Source organism: Aedes aegypti, chromosome 2 (assembly GCF_002204515.2).
Source record: "Aedes aegypti strain LVP_AGWG chromosome 2, AaegL5.0 Primary Assembly, whole genome shotgun sequence".
NCBI lineage: Eukaryota > Metazoa > Arthropoda > Insecta > Diptera > Culicidae > Aedes > Aedes aegypti.
The window spans coordinates 172015742-172037104 of record NC_035108.1 but is presented as its reverse complement, the minus strand read 5'-3'; the positions used below and the strand labels follow the sequence as shown (position 1 = coordinate 172037104).

At 38.3% G+C, this 21363-nt stretch overlaps 1 protein-coding gene across 4 annotated transcripts in view; it reads right to left on the bottom strand.

Annotated features, from left to right (window-relative positions):
• The window catches only part of LOC5565819 (clavesin-2), a 53250-nt gene that overhangs the window by 1755 nt on the left and 30132 nt on the right, over window positions 1–21363 (bottom strand). For all 4 annotated transcript variants that reach the window (XM_021843149.1, XM_021843151.1, XM_021843150.1 and 1 more), the window contains 2 exons: window positions 1888–2363; window positions 1515–1825 (listed from right to left, as the gene is read on the bottom strand). In XM_021843149.1, the coding sequence (XP_021698841.1) occupies window positions 1515–1825; window positions 1888–2332 (756 nt within the window). In that variant the 5' untranslated portion in view covers window positions 2333–2363. The remainder of the gene's footprint in view (window positions 1–1514; window positions 1826–1887; window positions 2364–21363) is intronic.

The following is a 21363-nucleotide window of genomic DNA, read 5'->3' as shown; positions in this document are numbered from 1 at the left end:
ATATGCATGTAATTCTTGGTGATCTCTTGCGTGGATCTCTGAAAAACTCCTTAACATCTAAGGAAGTATTTGAAGTTTTTCAGGATGAATTGCTAAGATATTTTGTAAAAAATAATCAATTGAATCCCTGGATAAAATCCTGCAGGGTTTTATGAAAGCATTCTTTGAAAAGCATGGAATTTAGTTCCTGAAGAAACTCATGTAGAAATACTCAGAATGACTTCTGTATGTAGTATTTACTGGTCTCAAACTTCAAATAAAATGTTAAAGATTCCTCGGAGATCTAATTGTAAAATAACTCGAGAATCGTTTGGGCGAACTGCAGGAGTGATTCGTAAATGAAGTGTTGGAGAAATTTATCCATAACTAGATAACTTATAATTTTTTTAGAGTACTTCCCGTGAAAGAAAGAACTTTTTGAGGAAATTCTCAGTAAATTCGATCAATAATTCATCATTAACTAATTCTTGATCGAATTTACTGAGAATTTCCTGAAAAAGTCCTTTGGGTAACACGGGAGACCGTGTTATTTTCCCTATCTTTCGTCTCAATCTAACAATTACCATCCAAACTTTGCAAAAGCAAGTCTCGAGTTTTTATGAACCAATCAAGCTGACAATTTAATGGGTTGTGCACTACATATATTGAATTATAGTGATACATTTTTCACATCGACATATGGAGTGGTACTTGAGCTTTGCTTCTTCAAATGCATAGGGGGATTATAATAACGTCCCGTTATTATCAGATCTTCTGGAATTATCACCTATCAGATTTTCTGGAATTATCCCTGGAATTGGAGTAATTCCTGTGATAAATTGTAGAAACATTCACAAAGGAAATCGTTTGAAAATGGCTGAAGAAATCATCGTAGGAACTTTTTGAGAAGTACTTGGGATTCCCGAAAAAAAAACATTAACTCATTTCTTAAAAACTCTGTAGAGAAAAAAAAATTGACTATTTTCTTGAAAGAATCTCCTGTGGGAATCTTTGAAAGTTTGTTGAGTAATTGCATATAAAGCTTTCTAAGAACATATAATCTTCTCAGGTCAATTTTGATGATCAATTTACTAATCTTATTCCTATCAACATTTGCTTTAAGGGGGCAGGATCCGTCATTGATTTCGGAATTTTCGAAAGCAGTTTTTTCGTTCAACATCAAGAAAATTTAACGTTAACGTTCAACGCTCCGTCATCGTAATCATCGTCATCATCGAAACTTCAAAAGCAGTTTTTCTGTTCAAAACTAAAAATTATTCGAAGAAAATGTGTTCACTGTGTTTCGGTTGGAGAATAGTATACAGTGAACACATTTTCCTGTATATTTTCTTGATTTTGAACGAAAAAACTGCTTTTGAAAATTCCGAAATCAATGATGGATTCTGCCCCATTAATCCTATTTCTTATCCTTAGCGACTGTAAAGAAGTATTGTATAGACGACGTAACGTAAAGTATATAACATAACGTTCAACTCAGTCCAACTGTCGTAACAGAATGTCAACCAAATCGTTACCTGAAGTCGTTCCTTCATTTTCTTGCTAATCATCGACTTTCCAGCTTCAATGACGTATTTCACTGCAGAAGGAACGTGCACCAGGTGCACCTCTTTGTGGCGCATTGGAATCGACTGTTCACCCCACTTCATCATGCGTAGAAAATCGGTCGGATTCCAGCAGGAGACGTGTGCCGTGGTAATGCCCTTGAAATCTCCAATGTGTACATAGCCCATGATTTGGTTCTGAGCGTCCTCCTGTAGGGTTTCGTAGGTTATCGCGTGCACTCGGGACATGTCGGAACTGTCGTGCTCTTCCGGGTTGAAGTTTCCTGAAACAATCCAATAATTTAGCAATATTTAAGTACCGCCGCTGAAAGTCCGTCTAGCATACTTGCAAATCCGATGATCAGCCGTCTGCCATGCTTGTCCCGCACTGGCGATGGAAACATGTAACCGTTGTTTATCAGTTTGTTCAATTTCGGCGAAAGGAAGTCCAGTCCGTACATCAAGTGCATGTGGACCTTCCGAAGGTTCAAATACTTCAAGATCATTTGCTGAGCCATGAAGACACTGAACTTCTTGGTGCGTAGAAATTTGAGTAAGAACAGATCGTCAGTGCGAACGTTCTCGACATCTTGGTTTTGTTTGAGCCATTCGCGCATCTGTTCAAGGGCCTGCTCGCGGATCGCTTTGTCTTCGCGTAGTTCTTTGCGGGCCACTTTCATCACGACGTCGGTCAGGCCTGTGTCATGGTGGATGTCTCCCTTTGGTTTTTCATTGTTGTTGTTATTGTTGTTGCCCCATGGAAAATTCAAAATTACACGGGTGGTCGTCATGGTAGTGGTTACGTGGAGGCTGATGGATGCTCTGAAATGGGAAATTCAAATTATTATGAATCATTATTCTTCTCAATAGATATTTAACGACAATTAAAACTGAAAACATTTGTAAATAGGACGTCTGTGTCAGTGCAGTGATGGCGGCAATTTTAACGGGTTCAAAAATAAAAAAATCGCCAAAAAAAATATTAAAAGCTTGTTTTTAATATATCTATGAATAGGTACAATAAGGTCTCATATAAGACTCGGCCACCCACTTTCCTCCCACGCTAATTTCTCATTAGATATTAATAGGATGAAGCTGAGTTTTGTGTGTGGCTGACACATACTATGAGCTTATAGTCTGACGAATTTCATCTGAATCGATTGGACGACAGCTGATAAATTGTAGTGGGTGGAAGTGTCTAATAGGAGACCTGACTGTGCGTCATTCGAAAGCTTTTCTATTCCATTTTACATAAATAATAATCTTAGAATGATAAAATTCATTGAATCTATTAAATAAGCAATTTCTCCATTACGTTTCAGTAATAGTGATACATACAGTCAGGTCTCCTATTAGACACATGGCGGGGGGCGTAATAGGAATCTGCGTTATAGGAGACCCAGGGCTTATGGGATTTCATCAATTTGGGGGTGTTGTTGAATATCTCATATGCCAAAAGAGATAGCACAGTACTGTCTTCGGCGATGTTTCAGTGCTAAGTACGATCTACCTTTGGGAGTTGAGGATCATCCTTTAAGTTGAGAACTTGGCCGGTAGGGGCGCTTCACGGTGTGCTGGAACACACATATTATCGAACTTGCATGAACCTCCGATCTTTTTTCACTAAAAGTTAGTCTTAATAGCCAAAAAAAGCTTGCGGAATATTAAAAAATCTTCCATCGGCAAAAAATTGAAAAAAGTCGATTTTTGTATTTTTATTCTCTCATATGCGAGTTCATAGGAGAATATTAGAGTTACACTAATTTTGATGCATTGCAATAGCTCAAAGACTTATTTGATATACCTTGAACACGAAGCGATTACAAGACGTTTCAAATTGAGCATATTTTCTACCTGCATTCACACAATGTGATCAGCCCATGGTGGTATGCCGTTTATCAACGACATCGCATTTTTACATAAATCTATTAAGTTAAACATACTACAACTTATCAAATTTCAATCAACGTTTCCTATTCTGCTGAATAGTTGAAATCATTGGAGTTCGTTATTGAACATGAAGCTTTTTTAAGATAACAGACAATTGTATAATCCCATGCAACCATTAAAATAAACAGCCATAATAATTATATAGGGCAATGTACTGTTTCAATTTTGTATGGTAGGTTCACTCTAGCTGGTCTTGTTATTCACATTTGTTTTGATTGAAAGATGGAGGATCTACATCCAAAACTAGAACGCATACAAATATTGTAAAATATCGTTACATACAGGGTTTATACAGAAAATGTAAGATGTGAACATAAAAAAAATCTAGGATAGTCTTATGTTTCTTGTATGAGTAACAATATTATATAATATTTGTAAAGTTGTCATGCAGATTTATATTGAAATCTTGCAGCCTCTGGTAGGGTGCGTTTGCTAAAACATCACATCATTAACGTATCATTAGTTACATTCACATAATTAAAACTAAATACATACCATAAAACGGGGTAATTTTGATAATTTTTTGAGAGAAAATCTAAATATTTTATTTTTTATTTGTAAAACAAGCACTGGTTTGTTAGTTATCGATTGCATATGAAAGATTGCATAACGGTTCGATCTTAATGAATCTATAGATTCTCATATAATCGAAAGTCAGTTTTTGGTAATGGGGTAACATTGATAATGAGTAGATAAGCGCTTGAAAATCCACAACAAACTATTGTTTGACATCATCACAGTTTGAATTGGATTGGAGAATGTTAATAGAGAAATTGGATTAGATTTTATCAATTCAAGTGCATAATTTATTGAACAAAAACACCTTTAAAAGTGGCAAAACAAACATGACAAATACCATTATAAGTTGATAATAATGGGTATAAAATTATATCTCTGAATAGATATCTGTCGATAATCATGTTTCGACATTGAATTCACCATAAATCAATCGTTTTTGGAACATGACTGAGTATAAATCGAATGAATCCCGTAAAGTACATGAGGCGTTGCATACCTATAGGCTATTAATGTTATACGGGAATTTGTGACTTTGAGTACAAAAATGATTTTAAATTGTAAAACTGTTTTTTGCTATAAGATTCGATACCGGATTCATGTTCTACTATAGCTAGGCCATCAAGCATACGTACCGAACTCATTATAATTTCATGAAATAGTGATAGTAAAACAGATTGTTTGTGAGCGTTTTTAAAGTACTAGAATCTCATCGTTTTTTAATATTCGAATATAATGCTTCATGTACTCTCGATTGGCACGAAACAGCTCAAAGGTGAAGTGTCACACTGATACTGCTTAGTTTCGCATTCGTTTTGCTTAACTGAATAACTGAATATTTTGTTTAGTACGTTGCGAATCGCGCACTATCAAAGTTACCCGCATTATCAAAGATACCTCGTTTTACGATACTAAAATTTATGTGTCAATGTTGGTTATTGAAATTGTTATGTCTATTTCGCAAAATGTGCCCTCCATAAGTGCGAAGTCGTGAATAAAAGTGCTGGATTGCGTTGGATCGATTTTTTATCTTCGTCACATTTATTATTCATCTTATGACAAATAATTGGAGGGATGCCATAATGTCGACCCGAAGTAATCCAGCCCTTTTATTCAAAATCAGGCACTTTAAATCCCAAATATAATGTGCGCATTGCATATGAGTAGATTGGTGACTGCACAAAACTTGTATCACGATGAGCTTGAGATCACATTAAGGCTATATAATCCATTTACTGTTAATCATGTTATAGTGAACCCTCTTTCAAGACTTTTGCGCGTATAAGCATATGAATACAGCCTATACTGCCATGTGTATTTATTTCTGGGAATTCCAATTCTGATTAGAAAACTATGCCGCATACGTAAAATATTACTGATTTGATTCAGAAAGAAGAATACAAAGCGTTCGTATGAGCTTTTCTGAAGGAAAAGTGAAATTTCCATTATATAAAATACGGCTGGCCATATTGTGTGTGAGTGTATGTAGGAAATGATGCTTAATTTGAAACATCTAAGAATTCATTCATGTTAAAGATATGTCAAATTGGTCATTAAGCCGTTAAAAGTCATTATATTAGCGTAACTCTAATATTCTCCTATGAACTCATATATGGGAGAAGGGTAAAAATACAAAAATCGACTTTTTTAATTTTTTTGCCGATGAAAGATTTTTTAATATTCCGCAAGCATTCTTTGACTATCAAGGCTAACTTTTAGTGAAAAAAGATCGGAGGTTCATGCAAGTTCGATAATATGTGTGTTCCAGCACACCGTGCGCTTATTCTGATTTGCACTATATGAACCATGAGGGATAAGAATGCAAAATTGTGTAACATATGATATCTCTAGATCCTGATGTTTTGGAAGGTTGGTGTCTTCGGAAGAGTTGTTCAGTAACTCAAGGACTGACATGTGGTGGTCATTCTGATACGGAATTACGCCACGAGGCGGCGCTAGTGGGCATGGAATGTTTGTTTTGCGCATAGCTCAGTAGCCTGACCACTTAGAAAGATGGCGTCTTCGGCAAAGTTGCTCAGTATCACAAGGGCTGACATTATTTGAGCCGAAAGTTTCAAAATTTTGCCACTAGGCGGCGCTAGTGAGCAAAGAATTTTTGTTTTGCGCATAGCTCAGTAGCCTGACCACTTAGAAAGATGGCGTCTTCGGCAAAGTTGCTCAGTATTATAAGGACTAACATTATTTGAGCCGAAAGTTTTGAAATTTTGCCACTAGGCGGCGCTAGTGAGCAAAGATTTTTTGTTTCGCGGATAGCTCAGTAGCCTGACTACTTAGAAAGATGGCGTCGTCGGCGAAGTTGCTCAGTATCACAAGGGTTAACATTATTTGAACCGAAAGTTTCGAAATTGTGCCACTAGGCAGCGCTAATAAACAAAGATTTTTTGTTTTGCGCGTAGCTCAGTAGCCTTACCACTTAGAAAGATGGCGTCTTCTGCAAAGTTGTTCAGTATCACAAGGGCTAACATTATTTGAGCCGACAATTTCGAAATTTTGCTACTAGGCGGCGCTAGTAAGCAAATAATTTTTGTTTCGCGGATAGCTCAGCCACCCTATATGAATCATGAACGATAAGCTACATTCTGGAAGTTGCTTGGTGAGGATATAAAACCTTCCATCATACGCCACGTTATGTAATTTTCTAATAATACCTCAATCAACTCTCCATAATTTGATATTGAAGGGACTATTGAGTTGAGGGCGGTATCGAGTTACAAAACACAAAACTATGGCAACTGCGATACAACGGCCCATCGAGTTAGCCATGAAAACAAACTTTTACTATGGTCTAACCAGGTGCGTCCCACTCGGGCTCAGATTGGGTTCCGCTTCTAGTACTGCATTTGGTCCCTTGGTACTGCAAAAGGTACCCAAATTTGACAGATCGCAGGCATTCTAGATTTCGCTCTATTATCTTATGTACCATATAATTTTGGGCAACTGCAAGGGACATGGAGGTCTTTATTTTGTCTTAGGTCTAACTGGATGGGGGAGTTGACTGTATTACCAATTCTTGCAAATCAGTATCCCGAAAATTTTCGAAAACGTTCTCTTGATTGTGAATGCTTTCAAAATACCGAGCAACTCGAACGCGAAACTTAAATTTAAAATGTGCGCGCTTTCAAACTGCTGAGCCAGTTTCTAGTGTTTTTTAGCTTTCAGATAATAACAGTTTGCTTTTCTCTCTCAATTCGGGAATCATCTTTTGAGCCTTTAAAAATGTACCGTATTGATTCATATTACGGACACCTAGGGCTCATCAACCTCATCGTCATGGGAACTTAGCGACGATGCTTTGTATTGACACTTAAAATGATCGTGAATTGTCTTACACAGTTTTTCAATCGCACTTGAACGTCTGTTATTTGTGATTTAAGTTCTTCTGTCGGGTGTGAGATCACTGCGTCCATTTTTTAGAACTATTGTGATAGTGATTTAAGTTACAAATGACGTAACATTAAACTGAACATTTTTCGGATCACAACAATTTTCAACAAATTTACGTCATATATAATATAAGTTTTTTATTAGCATTTAACAAACGTTAATTTAAAAAAATAAAAGAATTCGTTTATAAAGGAAATGTATATGGAAATCTTTTCACTGTTCTGTGGATAAATCGCCAAGACACAGAAGCTCTTTTGAAATGAATAATCAAATAGCTTCACGGGTAAAACTGCGGCACTCTAAAATAGGAGAAAGAGTCATGATTTCAGGAGGAAGGTGTGTTTTCATGTTATGAAAATACACCATGACCAAAAGTCATAAAATCAAGAAGCATTTTGTCGTAACGCCGGCTGTACATTACGTTTTCAATTTTAGGCGAAGAAAAATGTCAATTGAAATTCTCCATCATGAAGCATGTATGCTGGAACCATGAAATCCATGGAAACATAAGCACTATTCATTGATTAAGTCATTTGTCATTTATGATTATGTCAATTATGATTCCTATCATGACCACAGTTCATTAAAAGCATAAGCACTTTCCATTTAATTAGATGTTTGTTATTTATGATTCCGATTTTGGTGTTGATAAGTGGAAATTTGAGTCATGAAATCATGAAGCAGGATCCCTGAATCTTGAACTCATTTAATGAAAACAAACATTATTCGGCAATTAAGATCTCAGTTCATATTTGCCATTGGTCACCAAATAAAATGAAGATGAAAATTGTTACGGCTTTTGTGCCGGTAGTTTCGTAATAAGCCGTGAAAACATTCAAACAAACATATCAAACGCCACATCTTTAGCAGGCTTGCGAACATTCGGTGATTAGGATTGTACGCAAAATGTTGTTTCGAGCATCAATTGAATTGACAAATGGTCCCTGGGCTCACAAAATGCTGGTGCATTGCTCTGCAGATGTGGAAATTGGAACTGGGATATCCGGCTTCCGAAGGCCTTTTGTGGGCTGCTCTGTTATAGGACGAATAGTTAAAATCGCCGACGAGTTTTTCAAGCAAAATCTTCGCTCAAAGTCAAACATTGTCAGTTCTGCATAGTCAGGATGAAGGGATTCCTAACTAAGTGGGATGCCACATTGGTGTTAAACTTCTTGTACGAGTATTAAGGAAGGAAATATATTATATATATCAGGCCTTTCCAACCTCTCTGAACCGCGGGCTAAATCTCAGGAACTAAATAGTGCGGCAGCTTAAACAATTTTGAAATACTAGGTAACATTTTCAATCCTGTACGTACAGGATTGTGCAAGAATCCTTTGAAGGAGTTTGTTGGAAACGCTTCTAGGATTCTATGATAGGTAGTTGTTATTTTTTGTTCGATTCAGTTTGCACTTGTTCTGCTGGACAGTTCTTCGTTGACGCCCAAGCAGAACGTTCGTTCTTTTTGCGTCGTAGTCGGGTTTTATTCGATTCGTTATTCTCGCGTCGGTGTCGAAATTTGTTTTCTCGATTCATTCTGAACGTGTTCTGCTGCGCAATGCTTCGTTGAAGACTAAGAAGAAAGTTCATTTTTTTTTCTCGATTCACTTTGCACGTGTTTTGCTGCCCAAACGGAAAGTTCGTTTTTTGTCGTCGTCACCAAAACTTTTTTTGAGTGCTTCTCGATGGCTCAAGCAATCGAGTTCGGGTTTTCGCATCGCCGGGGTGATTTTTTCTGTGCAATGAGCATGCTGATTAAAATTAATTACGGCTACTCAGCCAAGGATGGATGATCAATTTGGTGAGCTCGTTTCATGCTTTTTTTTTTTGAATGTACAATATATTTCGAAAGGTATTTTTGTGTTGACAACGGTAGGAATGTTGCTCATATGAATTGATTTAACAAAATATGAACAGTTCCTCACTATAAGTGTCGGCCTGAACTCTAGTACATGTTTTATATAATAATAGAAACTCCATATTTTTCCTATTATCTTATTTTTATCATTTTATAAAAAAAAAACTTTGAATGACTCGACGCTAAAAGTGTCGATTTACCATATGTTCAAGTTGTCTTTGAAGTACTGCTAGGTGATTTTTTGAACTGAGGTTGCTTGAATCACATCACTTACCAAGGGTAATTCTGATCATGCAGCTTTGATCCTTCCCCACTAACAAAACTCTTTCCCATGACAACCATGGAGATGCAGAGGTGATCTCGATCTCTAGTAACAATGGATGTCACTCTAATATTCCTTCCCTTCCCCGATGACAGTAAGGACGTGACCGGCGCCGTTATTGACAATACTAAGTTAGGAGTTCTCGAAATTGTATATTGAAGATGGTATGCAACTGCCAAGCTACATCTCTTGGTTCTCCGTTCAATTTTTATTATTCCGGTCAATCACGGAGAAGCAACTACGAATTGTACGTTCATCAATGCTTATGCTTATGCTTAACGCTCCTAGGGTTCTCTAACACTTTTGCACAAGATTCTGTGAGAATTGTGCTCAAGATTTTTTGATAATCTAGTCTAGGATTCTCAAAAAATGCACTAAAACTACAAAAAGATCCTCAAAAATAATTTTATTCCATAACCTCGGATAAACCGCGAGTATTATGGTTCGCTAAAACTAATACAATACAATAAAAGCAAACAATATTCTGCAATCCGTTGAATTAAACTTCATTATAAATAAGCATATACAGTATTGGACAAAACATTTGCAACTTTTTCGATTTTCCATACAAAATGACCAACTTTTGTAAGCTTTATCTCAGTTATTTAAGGACCGATTCGAATGAAATTTTGGCAGAACATCAGACATAACTTGAATTTAAACATATATTTTTGAGAGATTTTTCCAATCACAAATTTAGAAGCAGTAACGGTTTGACTAAAGTAAATTTTTTGATGATTTCTTATACATAACATAACTAAAAATATTGAAGAAATAGCTTCATAGTATCTTCAGCAAAGTTATAGATTTTAACGAGATGAACAAGTTTGCTGAAGGGCTATCAGATTTTGAGATAAATAGTTTTGAATTTTTCGTCGAAAATTACACTTTAGATAAACCGTTATAACTTATAAACACATGATTGGAAAATTTTTTTAAAAATATATATTAAAATTCAAGTTATATCTGATGTTCTATTAAAATTTCATTCAAATCGGTCCATAAATAACTGAGATATAGCTTACCAAAGTTGGTGTTTTTGTATGGAGAATCGAAAAAGTTGCAAATGTTTTGTCCAATACTGTACTTATTGTTTATTAAAATGTTCAGGATTTTATAAAAACTCTACTAAGAAACTATGTTAGAAGTCCGCATTGTACTGTTTAAGAATTTTATCTCATACTCTGCTCACACTATTATGGGTCACCTTGTCACGATTATTAGTCACTCTGTTCCACACGCTTTACAAATGGAAATGACCCATAATAGTGGGTGACACATGATAGTGTGACATGCAGTAGTGATTGACAACGCTTCTATACTAATCATACTGTGGAACAGCTTTTTGTCTCAAGCACCAAAATAACGTCATAGGATTGCTGAATCCATTGCTGTTTTCAAAGATATCATAGCACGTCTAGTTTTTGAAATATTGGCTGTAAAAATGCATTTTATTCCGATTTCAGCTGATTCTTGCGTGCAAGTATATCAGCGTGTATGGCGATATATATAAGCATAAAAATCAAAGTTTATGTGAATTTAATACTCATGCACAAAGTTTGAAACATGCTCAAAAGTTATTTTTGATGCTTCAGAAAAGTATTGTTTTTTGCCATATATAATAAACGAAAAATGTTGTGTGAAGACGGCTGGCATGTTAAAAAAAATCGTTTTTATCGAAATGTTTTGCTGTTTGCTTTTGAGGTGTAAATCTCCACTAAACGTCTTCCAAATGCGGTAACACAAAACAATCAAAGGACATCTAGCAACGGTTATCTAAATCACCGCCGGCCTAGCATCTAATCTATCTATGACACCGCTTTTCTTATGGAAAATCTTAACGCAATGGACCGATGCACAAGTTCACTATTTGACGTTTGAGCGGTGCCGTGGTATTTACGTGACCATGGCAACGAGTGAATTCGGCACCGCTCAAACGTCAAATTAGTGAACTCGTGCATTAGTCCATTGGTTTTTCCGCATTTGATGTTTGCGTTTTAAACGCACACAGCTATATATCGAACTATATTCTACATAAAAGCAAAGATCGCAGCAAGCCGTGCCCGTGGGTGGCTGCATTTAGAATTTTCTGTCACATTTACTTTGGTTCTGCGTAATTTTCAATTCGGCTGGGGTAAAACAAAATCGGCTGATGGTGCTATGCCACTTGCTGATGTGTTGTGGAATTTTTTTTTTTCAACATGATAAAAGTGTTTTTCTTTGCGAAGTTTTGATTGAAAGATTGCTTGTGTTCTGCGTGCTAGATTTTTACTTGATTTCAAAATTTTCCGTCTATCATGTTATTCATTCGTGAATAATCTGATTGCCGAAAATTTATAAATTACCTTCAAACCCCAAGTATGCACAAGGGGTTGGCCATTTTAAAATTGTATCAAATCATTGATATGCTGCAAATATTAATATTGACAAGAAAATACTGGAAGAAATTTCGGTATTTTCAAGTTGCTTCCCAATATTGGCTGTGCAAGCACTTATAATAGAATAGAGTGGAAACTTTGTCCTACATGAAAGTTCACGTTATACTCTACCAACATGCTTGGTAAATTAGATCACTAAAAAGTTTGATAAGTCATAGTGTAAATTTCATGGGAACATTAATGAATCATTGAAGATAGTTTTTGCCAGTGCTCACCGCATCAAAACAAAGGCGCCACTGTATATGGGATTTAACATTGTGACAGCATGGACCAGTGCACGAGTTCACCCGTTGACGTTTGAGCGGTGCCGTGTTATTTATGTGACCATGGTAACCAGTGAATTCGGCACCGCTCGAATGTCAAATTAGTGAACTCGTGCATTGATCCATTGCTGTTCTGTCAAACACACAAGGCTACGGTGGCGCTATCTATGCTTTCCATAGCGGCCGTTTTGGTTATTTTAATGATCCATTAAATCAATTTTTTGTACAACTTTGGCAACCTGTAGCACACAATTTTGACGAGCTGGATGATTTCTGAGAGTCACATTCATCAATCCCTTATTTACTAAAGACACATGATTTGACCCTTGAGACACGCCAAAATGTTTTTTTTTTCCACACTGTGATAATGTTGTCCAGAATTTGAAAAGCATTCTGCGACACAGTTTTCCAAAATTGACCAAGAATTCTAACAGAATTACACTTGCCCTGCCTAGGATTTCATGACAACTTCGCCTAAGATTCAGTGGTAATTTCAGTTTGTATTTTGTGAGACTTACCCAATATTTTCTGAGAACATTGTCCGAAGTTTTCCATAAAAATCATGTACTGATTTCAGTTTGAACGCTGGCAAAGATTTCAGAAGTAATCAGCTCAACTTTTGCGAAAATTATACCCATTCAGGATTGTATAGAATTTCCAACCCATGTGTAATATCCTGTGCGTATTTTTACGCCACAATATTTTTTTTTTCAGTTTTCTTTCAAATACTGATGAAAGTCAGATGAGAGAAACTGTTCTTGTAATCCTAACAAATGCAAATAGAAGAAATTGAAAAAAAAGTTGTTGATACTTTATTTAGTTTTTAAGTAAATTATCATAGGTCACATATGTACTTCTCTCGGTATTTGGAACACCAAGAGACTGCTTAAAGTTTAATTCTTAAGTATTTAAAAGAAAAAATTCAATTAACTTCTTGAAAAATTATTGTAAAAATGTGGTGAATGTTATAGTTTATAAAACATATATATATAAAAACAAATACATGATTTTTGATCCGCAAAGCAATCCTGTTCATTGATCTGTGATCAATTCTATAGCTCAACGACGTACTCTTAATTTGTGAATTTATGAATTGTAGAGAAATATATCTAAAACAAAATGTATTATGTGTTTTTATAAGGGGACGGGCCTGGTATAGTGGTTAGAACTCACGCCTCTTAGGTCGAGAACCTGGGATCGAATCCCATCCTCGATATAGTCACTCATGGCGTAAAGGTTATGGTTATGGACGACTTCCTTCGAAAGGGAAGTAAAGCTGTTGGTCCCGAGATAAACTAGCCCAGGGTTAAAAATCTTGATAATAAAGATAAAAAAAACTTGTTCGATGGTTCGTCGTTCTCGCATAACTATGTTAAGCGGACTAATGTGAATTTTCAATCATCGTGACATAACTATTTTTCGAATTTAACCTCTGCTCTTGTTGATTATGCTAATTATAATGATGCTAATTTATCCAGAACCCATTTCCTGATCATGCAAGTAAGGAATCTTGCTCACATCATTTTCAGATAGCACCTGCCGGTTAAATATAGAATGAGAATTTTTTGACAATCCCAAACATCAAGCACATAAATATTCGCATACCATAAGGGTAACGACTGAATGAGCTCTTTGGATACCATACCAGTCACACTACCACTGATTGGTAAATATTTACCCTCATACTTGGTTGGCAGACATTGTCCAAATAAAACACTAGCTTCCGATGAAGCTACACGGTGTGTATGGTTGTGATGTTAAATCGCAATTGATTGGCAGCCAAACAGCGTTCATTAAAGTCAGTGCAAATCGATTCTAGTGTTTGCTGCATCACGCAGTGAAGCATTGTGCAGCAAGTCTCTCGAGCGTGAGATGAAAGACATATTTGCAGAAATTTGCACTAATTATGGACATTGGCATTAGACTGGTTGCGCCGAGGGTCCAACCTTCACTGAAGAGCTATATCGTCCTTCAAGGACGGGTTCTAAAACAGACTTGCAGTAAAAACTGATGGAAGTAATGCAGTAAATCGATGCACTGAAAGCTCAACCAAGCCCTACTCTTGGGGCGCAAGATCAGACACGCGTGTGATAAATGCCATTAGCCCATTACGTAACATGTAATGATCTTAAAACTGGTACCGTTAGCAAGGGTATCGTACCAAACAACCGCTGCCAGGTACTTTCAAATATATATCGAATCCATTGATTCAGCTTTTGTAACTGCTCTGTTGTATTATTCATCGAACGCTTTCCAGCCTATTAATCCCAAAGCGAAGTCAATTGTTGTCTCATCTAGTGGAAGATAGCAACCGAGCGTTGTTTTGTTGATGGAAGAATGGATTTGCAATTTGAATTTCAACCCAAGGATTTCCCAAATGAGTTTCGCACTTTATCGTAGATTGGACTTTAATTGGTTTGAAATAGCTTTGAATAGTGATCCAGCGCAAAAGATAATATTTCCCGCACGTTTTTTGTGTATGCTGGGAAACATATTTCGATTATTATCTGTTGTTCATATTTCAGATAGCCAAATTTCTGAAACGAAGATTGATAAGACTCAGACATGGGATTTATGTATACTTTTCGTGTAGACTTGGGTTTCATGGACACATTCTGAGATTGGATTTACAATCGCTTTGACGTTTTGAATAGTGTTTATCCTATAATATGTGGTTGTGCAGATTTGAATGCATTGATAAGATTGATAGAATCAACTATTATAAAATATATAGAACAATCCAATCAAATAAGAATGGTTTCACAAGTATACTTTCTCAGTATAAAACAGTTTCATACAAAAAGGTTAAATTCTCATATGTTTGTTCTGTTCTTCCATATTAGTCTGAACTTTTGTCATCAGAGAGGGAAGGGGCTGTCTGTTAATTACGTAAAGCAATTTTGAGCATTTTTCAACAACCCTCTACCTCTTTTTATGAAAACAAAAAATAAATAATATAGAGCGTAAGAAATCGCAAAACTCCCCTCTCCTCATAACCTTTCAAGTCAGGGCTTCCCAACTGGTGGTCCGCGGGCCCCTAGGGGACCGTGACGATTTTCTGGGGGTCCGCGAATACAGCTTTACTTGACTGATAAATACATAACATGAACCTCCTACTTAATTTGTTAAAAGAAAGCATTGTAACCCAGTTGCAGGTTTTTAATACATACACAAATTTTATTCTTTAACTACGCAAATACTAATGAAATATTGTTGATGTCATTCTGTCAAAAATAGATTGCAAGTCAGGTATAAGTATTCGGCGCGCAGCTATGCTATAGCGGTTTTAATTTATAGTGTGTGAGCTCTAAAATGGTACTTAGATAATTCCTAGAGGTAACCGGTATTCCTGGAATAGTTTCGGCTCCATCCTTGTCAGCTATGACATATCAACCTTTCCGGCAAGATTCTCAACAAATTCCTCGGCAGTAACTTATCGGGTGAATTGAAGAAATTTGAAATTATTTCCATTAAAACCACTTGCGGAATCCTCTGTAATGTATATCAAGGATTTTTGTAATACTAATGTTTAAACCTGTTGGATCTTAATTCTGATCTTTAGTTTCTTGATGGTTATCTGACAAGGTTTTTGGAAAGTTATTGGCGAAATTTGAATCAAATTGTTCCTACAACCGATAACTGATTCCCAAGAAGCCCATTAGCAAACCTCCTAAAATGTTCATAGTTGCTTCCAAAGAACCTAACCGTAAATTTTTTTTAATTGTTTGGCGTGTTTCGTTTGGGTTTTCAGTGTGAGCTTTGAGGGATATTTGAGCATTTTTTTTTTCCAATTCTTGTAAAATTTGTCAAATGTTTTTCCACAAACATAATTGTAGAGGAAGGGTGGGCTGGATCAAGAGAAAAGCATCGATATCCATTCCCAACCATCGACTTGTGCGGCTAGATCGGACCGGCTCAGAAGGAGGGGGAGTCGCGGGCGGTACATCATCGCTGGCGACCTCAACGCGAACCACGAAGCCTGGAGAAACCCCCGAAGAAACCGAAACGGAGTCATCCTGCAGCAAGTCTTGGAGGAAGATAACTTAACATGTTGGGCCCGGATGCTCCCACCCGGTTGAGCAGATCCGGGGCCCATGCCATCATCGACCTTTTCATCACCAACATGGTAAGCATCTCCTAACCGGTCGTCTGCCAGGAACTCAGCTCTGATCACTATCCGGTGGTGGCGGAAGTTGGGTCCTTGGTCAACCGACATCTCACGACTCGGCGCAACTATCATCGTGTCAACTGGGACCAGTTCCGGTAGTGTGTCGACACCCACGTCGACTACGACGTGCGACCCGAGATAGCTGATGACATCAATCGGTAGCTGCAGGCCATCGGAGGCGGTCTCCCAGTACAGAGAACGACACGTGCCGGCAATCAGTCAGGTGAGCAACAATGTACCAATTGATAGACTTACTAACGATTTGATCCGACTTCGTAACACTATCCGCAGGCAGTACCAGCGAACTGCACTGCCTGCCCCTAAATCCGATGTTGATCGGATTAACAGAATTATCAAGGCCAGAATGTTGGACCTCAGAAACCAAATGTTTTGCTAAAAAGATCTGTGCTCTTCCGGACTGTGCTCAGTCGTTCTGGAAGCTGACAAAAATCTTAAAAACCAAGCCTAGGTTCATTCCACCGTTGGTTCCACTAGATAACAATGGCCCCGTAGATGGCTTGATAACGCCTGCTGAGAAGGCAGCCGAAATAGGTCGAAATTTCGTCAGCTCACATAACCTTGGACGCAACATAATCAGTCCACATGAAGCTGTTGTAAATGAGCATGCAAACAACCTCCATCAGATTCCCAACAACTTCTCCGGGGAGTTGGAAATCACAGCTGATGAACTCTCGACTTATTTAAAATCCTCCTAAAACATGAAGGCCCCAGGTTTCGATAACATCATAAACTTGGAACTCAAGCACTTGAATGTCCAGTCCTATGATCATCTTGCGGTGATCTTCAACCAGTGTCTCCGGCTTAGATACTTCCCATAGTCCTGGAAGTCAGCTAAACTCGTCCCCATCAGGAAACCTGGCAAAGATCCTTCCTCTCCCAGATGCTATCGTCCCATCAGCCTTCTCTCAGCGTTTTCTAAAGCTTTTCGAAAGGGCAGTTTATCGCCGGCTTCTTGCTTCTGTTGAGCAAAATAACATCCTACTCGAGGAACAGTTTGGTTTCCGATGCGGTCGATCAACCAACCGTGCACCAATTGTCCCGAGTCACCCACATCCTCAGACGGAACAAGTCCTTATCCAAAACCTCTGCCATGACTCTGCTCGATATTGAAAAAGCATTCGACAATGTCTGGCATGATGACCTGGTGTTCAAGCTTCACCAATACAATCTTCCCAGCTACCTGGTGAAAATAGTGCATAACTATCTGTCAGCGAGGACATTCCGGGTCTCACTAAACGGAGCAATTTCCGATGCGCACGACATCAATGCAGGCGTTCCCCAGGGCAGTATCCTCGGGCCCCTGCTATTCAACCTGTTCACCTCCGATATGCCCGCACTAGAAGAGTGATCAGAGCGCTCACGGCAAAACTCCAACGAGGCCTAGATGTCTCTACAGCATACTTCACCAGTTGAAAGATCTGTATCAATGCCGCGATGACCCAGGTCATCCTCTTCCCCCACTCCAAATCCCCCAGACTTGTTCCGGCTGAGGATTGTAAATTCACCCTAAACGGTACAGCGGTGGAATGTTCCTACGAGGCCGATTATCTAGGTTTGACCTTGGACGGCAAGCTGATCTTTCGACAACAAGTTGACAAAACGGCCACGAGGTGCAGCACGATGCTGCGAATGTTGTATCCCCTCATAAACCGAAAGTGAACCTTGTCTCTGAAGAACAAGCTTGCTGTCTAATAACAAATCATTCGTCCCGTGATCGAGTACGGCATACCGGTCTGGGAGAGCTGCGAGAAAACACATCACCTTAAGCTCCAGAGGGTTCAGAACAAGTTTTTGAGAATGGCTCTGAACGCCCCTTGGCGAATGCGAAATTCTGAGGTCCACCGTCTGGTCGAGATACAGACTCTCGAGGATCACTTCAGTGAGTCAATCGAGAGGTACAGGGCTCGTTGCCGCACGTCAGACCAGCAGGTCGTCCGCGCAATAGTCGCACCCTACTAGGTTTGTGTTTTCTATTTTTAACATAGTAGTCAATTTTCTTTTTAAAAATCACCGGCGCTCAAAACGAGCCAAACTATTAGTATGATCCAATCAAAACAACTCAATCATCAAATTAAAAAATTCAAAACTTAGATTGAAAGGCCCTTGGCCGACCATGTTAGATGGAAAAAAACATGTAAAATGTGAACAGAATAAGCAAATAAATATGAATTTAACGAAAAACCCCTCTTGAGGACTGCTGGAGTACACTGAAAGCAGCCATCAATGATGCAGCTGAGCAACGTCGGGTACATGGGACGGATTCACGAAACCATTGGTTCGATGAGGAATGTAGGCAGATGAGGGGCCCAGATAGCCGTAGCGGTAAACGCGCAGCTATTCAGCATGACCATGCTGAGGGTCGTGGGTTCGAATCTCACTAGTCGAGGATCTTTTCGTAAAGGAAATTTTCTCGATTCCCAGGGCATAGAGTATCTTTGTACCTGCCACACGATATACACATGCAAAAATGGTCAACCGGCAAAGAAAGCTCTCAGTTAATAACTGTGGAAGTGCTCATAAGAACGCCTAATCTGAGAAGCAGGTTTTGTCCCAGTTGGGACGTAACGCCAGAAAGAAGAAGAAGGCAGATTTTGGAGGAGAAAATGCAGCGTTGGGTGGCCATGTTGCAGTAAGAGACCCGGTTATCGACGGCAACAGCAGACCCTCCTCTTTCGCAAAAAAACGCCGCCAGGAGGAGACGGAGTGCGAGGAGATGGAACAGCTGTGCCGATCTAAAACAACACGTAAGTTCTATCAGAAGCTCAACGCATCTCTCGCGAGCTGAAATGATGAGGGATAAGGATGGAAGCATCTTGACGGACGAGCGTGAGGGGATCGAAAGGTGAAAGCAGCACTTCGACGAGCACCTGAATGACGCTGAGAGCACAGGTAATTAAGGCGCAAGAGAAAAAAGCACAAAAGTCAGATGTGAATAAGCAGTTTTCTCCTTTTAAAACAACAAATTGGTGAAAATAAAAACACACATTTTTTTTATTTGGCAAATAAAAGAGCTGTGTGTTTTTATTTTCTTCGATTTGTCTATTTGAAAAGAGAAAACTGCTTTTTCAGTTTTGACTTTTGCACCATTTTTGCTTGGGCTTTAGGGTGGGGTCAACGGAGAAAATGCCTTCGTCAGTACAGCGGACGATGGAAACCGACCAGAACCCACTTTGAAAGAGGGTAGGAAGGTATCGGAGCTGAACTCCTGAAGAAGGGCCCAGAGAGGCTGGCCATTTGTTGGCATCGGCTGATAGGCACAATCTGGGAAACAGAACAGCTAGCAGGAGTGGGAGGAAGGGGTAATATGACTCATCTACAAGAAAGGCGACAAGATTGTAAGAACTTTCGAGCGATCACTATCCTAAATGCGCTCACTATCCTAAACCGATCACTATCCTAAAATTAATTGAATTTTAATTTTATTTAAGCATATGAAAGCGTAATTAAACACTGTACTGAAATCAACAAATTAAATATTTTGAAATCCATCTTCCATACACTTATATTGTATCAAATGCAGGCTCCTAAGCAAAGGTCACCAACTACGATCGGTCAGTGACGATGTAAGTTCAAATCCGGTCACTGGCGATCACGACACGTGCCCAGAGACACTCTTGAAATTTCCTCCAATGTGGGTTGCGCACTAAACCAAGAAGTTGGAACGAAACCCTTACATAACTTCACTCTAGTTCACATTTGAACCGTCGCGACATCGTTGATTATAGTCGGTTTTGTCTCGTTGAACCCTTGCGTGTGTGATGCGGGCGAGATGAAAACATTTTTAATGAGTGTGTATAGCGGAATCATAAAAAATATGTCTGATTAAGTTAAACTGGCCAACGAAAGTATCTGCAAGGTCACATAGATGCGACTCGCCTTTTCGGACATGTCTTGTGGTTTGTCACGCTACAGTTGGGCTTTTTTACTTGGCAGTGTCATTAACGGATAGTCGTTGGGTTCGTCAGCTGCTGGCTATTGAGGTCGTTTGCTCAGTGGGTTCGTGTTGCATCCCGGTCAAGGTTAATTTTTGATTCACGTGAGAGAGTAGCAAAATGTGATATGGCCATTTTTGTGATGGTAAAGTGTCATAGCATCAAGGATAGTTAGAAACATATTTTTTGACTACCTAGTAACACGCTAAGAAAAATCTTTAACTCGTTGCATTGTTAACTTCATCGAGTTTAATAAAAGAATTTTCAGAAATTCTGACGCAGTGAAGGGTTGGCTCAAAGCTTTGGACCAACCACGAAAAAAAATCACGTTTTCAATTTACTTACCCTAACTTAATCTAAATATATAACGCATCAATCGTGGCAATAGAAGAATGTAACGATTTTTGCCTGAAATTATTATTTATTTTGTTTGACATTTGTTCCAATGTTTCAACATTAAATATTCTATGTAACTCATTGGTACTATATCAGGGAGAAAGCTTCAGAATCATTTTCAAAATTGTATTCTGAATTCTCTGCAGAGCTTTCTAACTGGTATTACAACAGCTAGTCCATATTGGTACAGCAAACAACATGGCTGGCCTGGAAATTTGTTTGAATATCAGAAGATTGTTCTTAAGACAAAGTTTTGATTTTCTATTAATAAGAGGAAAGAGACATTTTACATATTTGTTAAATTTGGCTTGCATGCCCTCAATGTGATTTTTGCTCTCAGTTAATAACTGTGGAAGTGCTCATAAGAACACTAAGCTGAGAAGCAGGCTCTGTCCTAGTGAGGACGTTAATGCCAAGACGAAGGAGAAATCTTACATTTTTGCAAGTATGAAGAAAAAGTATCCAAACTTTTTTGCAATCGTCTACAGATGACACGCAGACTTCGTCCTTTGGCGGAGAGGATTTTTGACATTTTGGAGGAAACTCAGGTAAG